The sequence below is a fragment of the Anastrepha obliqua genome, chromosome 5 (genome assembly GCF_027943255.1).
Source record: "Anastrepha obliqua isolate idAnaObli1 chromosome 5, idAnaObli1_1.0, whole genome shotgun sequence".
NCBI classification, from domain to species: domain Eukaryota; kingdom Metazoa; phylum Arthropoda; class Insecta; order Diptera; family Tephritidae; genus Anastrepha; species Anastrepha obliqua.
This window is the reverse complement of record NC_072896.1, coordinates 77,452,168-77,462,722: the sequence shown is the minus strand read 5'-3', so window position 1 is coordinate 77,462,722 and position 10,555 is coordinate 77,452,168. Positions and strand designations below refer to the sequence as shown.

Below are 10,555 nucleotides of genomic sequence, written 5' to 3'. Positions count from 1 at the left end.
GCGCATATAATAATTACGTTAGCTATATTTGCGTTTACTTTCAAGTGTAATGAACCTTTTAAGAAATATGATACTTTATTTAAACGGCACAGCACAGTGAATGCATAAGTGGACAATAAAATAAAAACCAAAACAAAATGTTTATGAATATTAATGTTAAGGCATATCCGACTTATAATCATACTACACCTCCCTTCTTCGGAAGAATGCTCATACAACTTTTTTTTTGTATGAACATTCTTTTACATTGAATTGTTAAAATAAAAATGTACATAAGAGTAATCTTAATTTTATTTATATGTATATATTGTATTAATTTTCTAAGTTTAGACCGGTCTTTAAAACTACTTATTGTTGATAAATCTTAAGCCTATTTTTGTGAACTATTTGTTCTTTTAAAGATAACTTATCGACTATAGTAACATTATTTTTATCATCTATTGCTTTAATGGTATAAGGCCCACAATATTGGGGTTCCAGTTTATGGGCCACTTCATTTCTAAGTAAAACTAAATTGCCTATGCTAAAATTGTGATCTAAACTATTTTTATCATAAAATGTTTTTTGCTTAATTTTAGCTATGTCTATCATATTGCGAGCTCTTTTATGTGCTACTTCTAGCCTAAATCTTACTTCTCTAGCGTAGTTATGTATGTTATATAATGGAGTAATTTGGTCTACATTTTTGAACTGCTGAAACATGTTTGGTGTTTTTCCAAAAACTAATTCATACGGACAATAGTCATGTACTGTAGAAGGAGTGGTGTTAAAACAGTATGTGAAGTATTGTAGCCACTCATCCCAGTCGTTTTTGTCAATCGATATGTAAGATCTTACGTATTGATTGAAAGTTTTATGTGATCTTTCTATTACTCCTAGTGTTTGGTGGTGGTAAGCAGTTGAATTAATTTTCTCTATTTTTAGCAATTCACATAGCTCTGTTAGTATTGAATTTTTGTATTCTGTACCCATGTCCGAAATGAACGTCTTCATTGGACCGTAGGTAAGAATGAACTTTTCAAATATTGCTTTCGCCACTGTCTTGGCGTTTTTGTCTTGGATGGGTATCGTGACTAAATATTTTGTCATATCGCATATTATTGTGACTGCATAAGTATTGCCATTAATTGTTGTAGGTAGTGGGCCTATTGTGTCTACCATAACTGTATCAAATGTACCTGTAGGTGTTGGTGTTATAGTCATTGGGCTTTTTAAATGCTTTGTTATTTTGGTTTTTTGGCATTTTTCGCAAGTTTTTACGTACTTAGCAACATCTTTTGACATTTTATTCCAGAAGTAATGTCTTTTAATTTTCATAAGTGTTCTGAAAATTCCGCAATGACCGCCTTCTATAGGGTCATCGTGGTATCTTTTTAGAATGTCCATTACAGTTTTAGCATCATTGATCTGGGTCACCTCATTCAGTAGCGCTACTTTTACTTTATTTAATATCATATTGCCCTTATTTTTAAAATCATTAATCGAGACAAATTCGAAAATTTTCTCGCTAGGTGCCACTTGTAAATTATTAATGTCATATTTGTCGGCCACTTCGTCGAGCCTAGAGAAGAATTGTCCTAAGTCAATTTTCCCATTAACAAATAAGTCATCAATTTTTATATATGCCATTATAGATTTTCCTCGTTTGATGTAACATCGCGTGGGTGTAATCTTTAATTTATTGTATTTCCTGACGTCAGTGTTATTAATTGGGACATATATTTTGGGCTTATCATATGTTTTAATGTGCTGCTGTGTAGTTGGACTGCTGTTATTTTTCGACATTGATCTAGTCACTATTTTGTATAAATTTTGATTCTTTTCATTTATTTCCCTTAAGTCATTGATTGTAATGCGAGACAAAGCGTCCGCGACGTGATTATCTTTTAAGTCATTTATTGTAATGCGAGACAAAGCGTCCGCGACGTGATTATCTTTTAAGTCATTTATTGTAATGCGAGACAAAGCGTCCGCGACGTGATTATCTTTTCCTCTAAGATATTCTACTACGAAATCATACTCTTCTAAATCAAGTCTCATTCGTGTTAGTTTTGAACTTGGATTCTTCATTGAGAACAGGTAAGACAGGGGTCTGTGATCGGTTCTAACTAAAAACTTTGTACCATAGACATAAGGTCTGAAATGGGTTATTGCCCAGTGTATGGCAGCTAACTCTTGTTCAATTGTCGACTTGTTGCTTTCTCCTTTTGTGAAACTTTTGGAGGCATATGCTACTGGTAGATGTTTTCCTTCATATTCCTGAGTAAGTACTGCACCACACGCGTTTTTGCTTGCGTCTGTTGTTAAGCAAAATGGTTTCTTAAAGTCGGGATATTGTAACAATGTAGGACTCATTAATGCTCTTTTGAGGTGCACAAATGCATCATTGCATTCTTTTGTCCATTCGAAAGCAACTCCCTTTTTAGATAACCTTGTTAGGTGTCTTGAATATTCAGCGAAGTTTTTAATAAACCTGCGGTAGTAGTTGCAAAAGGCGACGAACCTTTTTGCACTATCTCCGTCTGTGGGTGTAGGATAATTTTTTATTACCGAGTACTTATTGTCGTCTGGAAGTATCCCCTTGTTTGTACATTTATGCCCGAGGTAGGTTACTTCATGCATAAAAAATGAACATTTTTCAGGATGTAATTTTAGATTATGTGTTCTACATAAATCGAAAACATTTTTCAAGTTTGAAAGCATATGTTTTTCAGAGCAACCAAGGACTACTAAGTCATCCATATATAAGAAAGCTTGCTCTGGTTTTAAACCACTGAAAGCAATTGTCATCATTCTTTGGAATGAATTAGGTGCTACCTTTAAGCCATATGGTAGTCTAGTAAATCTGTATGAACCGTTGTTGGTTGAAAAGGATGTGAAATTTCTTGAATTTTTATCAAGTTCTATTTGATGAAATCCAGTCATTAGATCGAGACATGAAAAATACTTTGCCCTTCCGAGTTGGTCTAAAATGTCATCTATTCTCGGCAACGGGAATTTATCTGCAATTAATTTTTTGTTGATTTGTCTGTAGTCGATTACTAATCTCCATCTTTTTTCTACTGTGTTCGGTAGAGACTTTTTTGGTACCAATAGTATTGGACTATTGTATTCTGAAAATGATGGTTCGACTATTTTGTCTTCTATAAGTTTGTTTACTTGTCTCTCAATTTCATCCTTATGTGTGTGGGGTATACGGTAGTTCTTTATGTATACCGGCTGTTTGTCTTTAACCATTAACTTTTGCTTATAAAAATTATTTGTTGTTATTGTTTCTGTTTCTAACCCAAATATGTCACTGTATTCGGAACATAGGTTTGTCAATTGTTTTTCATATGTTTTAGGAAAATTTTTTCTCAATTTGTTGAGAATGTCCGTTTTTCTTTGTGCATTTCCCGTGTTATTGTTTATTATGTCGTAATCAGAAACATTTTCAGTTAAAATGTTGCTTTGCTTTAAAGATACTGTATTATAATTTGTATTTAAAATGCGGATATAGGCGTTGTCAGGTTTTACCAAGGTATTGGCTATAAATATTCCAGGGTGTGGTTCTTGATTTGGAATCAGTGCTTCATCCAAGGTATTAGGTAAGTTTATTTTTCGTATAACTTCTGACCTTGCGGGAATGATTATTTCGTCGTTACATGTTGTTGTTATTGGTATTTCTATAATTTGTGTTAAATTATCTGGTCTCAGAATTAGAGCATCGTAATTTTGAGTAAAGTCTAATACACAATTGAATTTTTTCATGAAATCCATGCCTATTATACCATCACATGGAATTGGAAAGTTATCCGGGATAACGTGAAATTTATGTGGAATTAAAAATTTCGTAAATTTTAAATCAAAAAATATTGTACCAATAGAACTGATTTTGCCTTGCCCTATACCGCTTAATGCTGTAATGTGTTTTGTGTTTATTTTTTGAAAAGTGGATTTATTGAATTTTAAGAGTGATATATCTGCGCCAGTATCTACAAGTAGTGTAATGTTTGTATTTAAATCTGCTATTTTAAGTTGTACAAAAATGCTATAGTTAAGGTTAAGCGTATGTATCTTAGAGGAATAGATTAGTTTTCCGAGTTGTTTTCGTCCGATTGGGCAACTCGTACATTGTGTGTCATGTTCCGGTTGAAATTTGGTCTGCCTTGTCGGTAACAATTTCTATTTTGATTATTATTTCCTAAATTATCAAAATTTGAACGATTTTGATTTCTAGGGAAGTTGTTTCTTCTTTGAAACCTTCCATTTCTGGCAAATCGTCCATTAAATGGTCGTTGACCAAAATGTAGTATTGTGTTTTGTTGTCCTGTAGCTTCAGTACAGCTACCAATGAATTTGCTTATCGCATCGTTCATATTGTTAAAATGGCCGGCTTCCATTATTAATTTGACTTTTTCAATGCTGCAGTTTTTGGTCAATGCTTTTACTGCAGTTTGTGTCGAGTATTTACTTGCGAGTTCTGCCGACAACCCATCTGTGATATAGGCATTTTCTAAGTTTTTTGTAAGAGCTTCTATCTCATTACAATAACTATTAGCTGGTTTGTTGTTCTGTCTGATACTCATTATTTTTGCAGCTAATACTTCTACCGATTCTCCTTTAACTGACCTGTTAAGTTTTGTGATTATTTCAGAGATTGTTGTCTCTGTGTCTATGAGATTTCTGGCATTCCCTTTTAATTTTGTTTTTATGAGTGAAACAGCAACAGTTTCGTGCTCACCCTTGATCACTTCAACTAATTTTAAGGAATCTAAGAATGACCGTAGATTTTCTGGTTTACCATCGAATTCAGTCACTAGCTTTGCAGCCGTGCTGAGAAATTCCACAACTGTTTGTGTCATTTCGCCTTCTTCTTCTGACTCTATTTCTGAATTAGTAATTGGACAATCTGTTTCTGAGGAAACTGCTTCATGCTTTGTTAATAGATTAGCTGGTGGGTTTTCAATAATATTTATTGAAATTTTCTCATTAATTGAATGAGATACTTCCTGTTGGATGTTGTATTTGGCTAAAACTTTTACTAATTGATCTCGTAGTTGCCAAAATATGTCAAGAGCTTCTTTTTGATGATCCTTTGTGAGTCGCTCGAAATTTATATAAGTTAAATTTCTAATTGATTCTAATGCTAATACTTAATTTTCTAAATGTTTTTTAACTGTTTCCTGTTTTATTTGTATATTTTTATTTATACATTTAAACGATTTTTTGAAATTTTCCTTTTCTATCAGTAAAGTTTTATGAATTTCGGACCATTTGTTCATATTTTGTCTAACTCATTAGATCTACTCATATACTTTTTCTTTAGTTTTTTATTATGCATAGCATATAATTTTAATGCTAATATCAATAAGGTTACGACTGTGATTACAATTAAGCAAATTTCTACTAAATTTAAGCCAGTGTTAACGACTACTTCGTTTACTACATTGGCATTGGGTTTATCAAAGGTTTTTCCCATTTCTGAAAGATTATCTATTGGGGACCTTATACCGTAAATCAAATAATTTATGCAATGTAATAATGTATAATGTATATATGTATATAATGCATGTATAAATTTTTTTTTTTTTTTTTTTTACATTGGATTTAAAATTTTTTGTTTTTCAAGTTAATTCATTTATTAAGTAAGCATATTAGAAAGTATATTATATCAAATTCAAACATTTTCATAATTTAAAATGACTTTCCGAATCATTTTTTTTTGCTTAATATATTCATAACCAAAGTGGTTTAATTCTCGCCATGTAAAGAAATAATTTATTGTATTTTTTTTTTCTGCGAGCGGTTAACGCTTGTCAGCCTATACTGTCTGCGTGAAACACGCACAGTTTTTTTTTTTGTTTTTATTTATTTAATTTGCTTACGCTGTTGCAGCAGGAATTCCAATTTTGAGATGCGTTCCCAAATGGAGCAAGCCTTTTTCCAAGGTGGTGGTGGCTGAGTGTTGACTTCTCGGAGGAGATATCCAATCTCTCGCTTAATGCGCTGGGTATAGCCGCCTCTGCGCTTTGGCTTCTTTATGATTGGGATGACTGGTTCTTGATCGGCTGGTTTCTTTAATAAATGGTTTCTTCTCCTGTACTCCTCAATGGAGATAGCTTTCGGCCCTTCTGTGGTCATCTATCTTCTGGTCTATTGGCCAGACCAGGAACTTCACGCAACTGGTAGATCTTATTGGCTGATCAATACCAGGACTTTGTTATTAGTATTTGCTTTCCGCCACTTGTGCAAAAATCTTAGCACCAAGCTGGACTTTGGAATAAGCATTTGAGCTTTCCGCCACTTGTGCAAAAAAATCTTAGCACCAAGCTGGCAGGATCGCCATGTAATGAAAGAATATTTATTTGAGTTAAATATATTTATTTATTTATCGTTCCAAGCTAGGCATCCAGCTTGGCGAACGATTATTTTCTTTCTTGTGTCTTACATACTAATTACAAGCGTTTTTATAGTAACTTTTATCAATGCAAGCCAACAACAATTTTTCGGTGTTTACTTGTGTAATATGATTCTAGCATTCACGCGCCGCGCATATAATAATTACGTTAGCTATATTTGCGTTTACTTTCAAGTGTAATGAACCTTTTAAGAAATATGATACTTTATTTAAACGGCACAGCACAGTGAATGCATAAGTGGACAATAAAATAAAAACCAAAACAAAATGTTTATGAATATTAATGTTAAGGCATATCCGACTTATAATCATACTACAGATTGGTCGTCTGGAAGTACAGATCTGAATCCATTGCATTACATCTTGTAGTCAGAATTGGAGAACATGGCCTGTCGAAAACCTCACAAAAATTTAGAGAAACTCAAACAATCTTTGGTTCGAACAGCGACGACCGTGCGTGCTGCAATAGCTGAATGTCTTAATCGTTTGAAGGCTTGTGTAAAAGCAAATGTTGACCATTTCGAATGAAAATTAAATTTTTTTTTTAATATTATATTTACATGATTAAATAAAACTTACTCTTATTAAGAAAAAAAGGATTATAATTTGATATCTATAATTAACTTGTAGCAGAACTATGACACGACTAAGTAATTACCTCTTTATCTTTATCATACACGAATGAACCAGAAGTATCTGTGGCCGCCGTAGCCGAATGTTTGGTGCGTGACTATCATTCGGGAATACGTAGTTCAAAGCTTCGAGCATGAAACGGCAAAATTATAGAAAAAGTTTTTTTCTAATAGCGCTCGCCCCTCGCCGAGCAATGGCAAACCTCCGAGTATATTTCTGTCATGAAAAAGCTCCTCATAAAAAACCATTCGAAATCGGCTTAAAATTGTAGGTCCTTCCGTTTGTGGAACAACATCAAGACGCACGCCACAAATAGGAGGAGGAGCTCGGCCAAACACCTAACATAACTGTTCCCGCCAATTATTTATTTATTTATCTATCTGTGACAAACCCAAAGAAGAACGTACTTACATATTGAGTCAATCAATAACTGTCGTTCCAGCAGCATTGCCAAAAAAATTATGGAATATTTTACGCTGTTATCGCAACAACATTCTAATCTTTTATTGTAGCCACCTTTTTCTGCAACCTATTCACAATTTGTATAAATTTTCTACTTTAAATTTTTATTTTGCATTCATAGAATTATCGAGGCAGCTGGTGGACGCATTCTCATTGACGGCATAGACATTGCAACTCTGGGGCTGCATATGCTACGCTCACGACTAACAATTATTCCGCAAGATCCGGTGTTATTCTCTGGCACACTTCGCATCAATTTAGATCCATTCGAATTGAAATCGGATGACGAGCTTTGGAAAGCGTTGGAACTATCCCATTTGAAGGCGTTCGTTAAGACACTTCCTGCTGGCTTAAATCATGAGATTAATGAAGGTGGTGAAAATTTATCTGTAGGACAACGCCAGTTGGTGTGTCTAGCTCGCGCCTTATTGCGTAAGACGAAAGTTTTGGTGCTTGACGAAGCGACAGCCGCTGTGGATTTAGAAACTGACGACTTAATTCAAGTAAGTTAAAATTATAAAAAGGAATTTAAAAAAATAGTATTATATAATTACTGAAAATTATTTAATTGATGTAAGAAAATAATAAAAAAATAATACAAATAAGAAAAAATATTTAATACAAATAATAAAAATGAAACTCCACAGAAAACAATTCGATCGGAATTTAAGGATTGCACTGTGCTAACAATTGCCCACCGCTTGAATACAATATTAGACTCGGACAAGGTTATCGTACTGGACAAGGGGGAAATTACTGAGTTTGCTTCACCTACAGAACTACTGGATAATCCCAACTCGGCATTCTACAGCATGGCAAAGGATGCCAATCTAGTGTAAATGTACTATTTAATTAATATGGTTTTTCGTGATGAAGAATTTGAGTTCAGAATTAAGCAGGATAAAGTTAACATTATTGAATGCGCCAGTATAGTACTTATTTGTAAAAAACAAAAAAATCAACTACTTATAACGGATAAACAGACGAACAACTATTAATAAACATTTTTACACTCACACTACTAAGCGAGATTTGCATAGACACAAAAATTAAGAGACAAAATTTGGTTTCATTTTTGTGCGTTATTATTTCTATTTACTGTTTGTTTGGACTTACTCATAATACGATACATAATAGTTGTTCAATTGTTCAGAAGTAATAGTTAAACTTATTTTATATTTTGTATGCATGTAGTTCTTAAAATTATTGCACTGTTATGTACCTAACATACATACATAGATAAACACAAAAACAAAAGAAAAAATGTTACAAACGTACATGGCAACGTGTACAACAACCCGTTAATATTAATGCGACACCAACAAATACTTAATTTCAAGTGTGCACGTTTCAATCGTTACTTAATTGACATATTTACGATTATACAATATTGTTTTGTTTCTCTCCTACTTGTTCAAGTGTGCGAAGTTCCGATGAGAAGCGAAATTCAAACAAATAATCGATTGTGATAACTGATGTAGCAAAATTTCTACTGATGTAGTAAATCTACCTCACGTTGCACCATTGAAGCGGATATTTATATATGGAAGCGATTTCATAATGCATAACTGCGTGTCCTCATTTGTCTTTAAACGAGTATAGGGCTAATATGGATTGGTGTCGAAATTCTGTATGTACAAAATTCTAAAAACAAAATTCTGCTTTTTAAAATTCTGCTTTTTTAAAATTCTGCTTTTTTAAAATTCTGCTTTCTAAAATTCTGCTTTCAAAATTCTGTATTACAAAATTCTGTATTAAAATACAATGTTAACAATGTTAAAGAGGGAATGTAATTATTTAATTTATTATTATTATTTTTTATTATTATTCCAGATATTAAATAAAAAATAATAATAATAATAATAATTTTTTCTTCAGTTTCGATAGAATCCACAGTATTTTTGCGTAGAACTTCTTTTCGCGTGGGCGGCCTTCGGCCGCACTTCAAAAAGATAACCCTCATCAGTCCAACTCAGGCTACGCAATCCACCGTATTTTTGCGTAGAACTCTTCTAAAAAAAACGAACAGCTGCGAAGAATTATTAAGAAAAGAAATGAATTAAGTCATACTACATATTTAAAAAGAATTCCAAAAAATATTGTAATTGGCTAAACTAAAGTATTGTTGTCGCTTAAACATATACATATGTATATTTATGGAATAAATGTTTATTTTGTTACTTCTTGTATGACGAAAATCACAAAACTTGAATAAAGCAGAATTTTTCGCATTAAACATGCAGAATTTTGAAAAAGCAGAATTTTAAAAAAGCAGAATTTTTTTGCAATTTACAGAATTTTGTAATACAGAATAATGACACGCTCCCGCTAATATTACTTTGCAAATACTATCAAATTGTAATAGTTTTTTCACCTTAAAGTTTTTCAATTTGAATTGTTAATTTTTGTGTTAGCATAAGTGTAAATAGTGTGATTTTTTTATTGTCTTCAATTATGTTTCGCATAAAAATAAAAACTGAAACCTATAACTTAGATATATTGCTATTATAAATTTAGCGACTTATATATAAACACCCTATTGTTCATTATTGATAAAGAAAACAAAAGAAAAAAGGAATTTTGTAATTAATATTTAACTAAGTTAATGCGGATGGCCTTCTGATACTTAGCATCATGGAACTAAATTAGATGTACGATTTTTTAACTTTATAGATACATTTTTTGCTAGAATGTCAACACTATAAATATGATAATGTATATTTTTTGTATCATTACAAAGTGAAATGAGAATAAAGCGTGTTATATATGTGCATATAATACAAATGTACAAATCCACTCTAATTTCGCTTTCATTCATACGACATTGTTCTGTAAACGGGCAAACATGCTTTCTTACATCCCTTTTATGGCTAAACTATAAACTAAATAAAATTTAAATTTAGTTAAATACAATTGAAAAAAAAAATCAATTGAAAAATAACACCAGATACGAGGTATGTTTTAACCCTTACCGCTCCGTTGGCTCCGTTATAAGTGCGTCACGATGGACCCATCCGTTGTGGCAACGGATTTGACTGACAGCAAAATAGATTATGTGTA

At 32.4% G+C, this 10,555-nt stretch overlaps 1 protein-coding gene across 12 annotated transcripts in view; it reads left to right on the top strand.

Moving 5' to 3' along the window:
• LOC129247722 (multidrug resistance-associated protein 1) overlaps positions 1–10,291 on the top strand; it is a 58,517-nt gene extending 48,226 nt beyond the window's left edge. For all 12 annotated transcript variants that reach the window (XM_054886983.1, XM_054886987.1, XM_054886992.1 and 9 more), the window contains exons 15-16: positions 7,617–7,998; positions 8,143–10,291. In XM_054886983.1, coding sequence (XP_054742958.1) covers positions 7,617–7,998; positions 8,143–8,334 — 574 coding nt within the window. In that variant the 3' untranslated portion in view covers positions 8,335–10,291. The remainder of the gene's footprint in view (positions 1–7,616; positions 7,999–8,142) is intronic.
• The last annotated feature ends 264 nt before the right edge of the window (positions 10,292–10,555 follow it).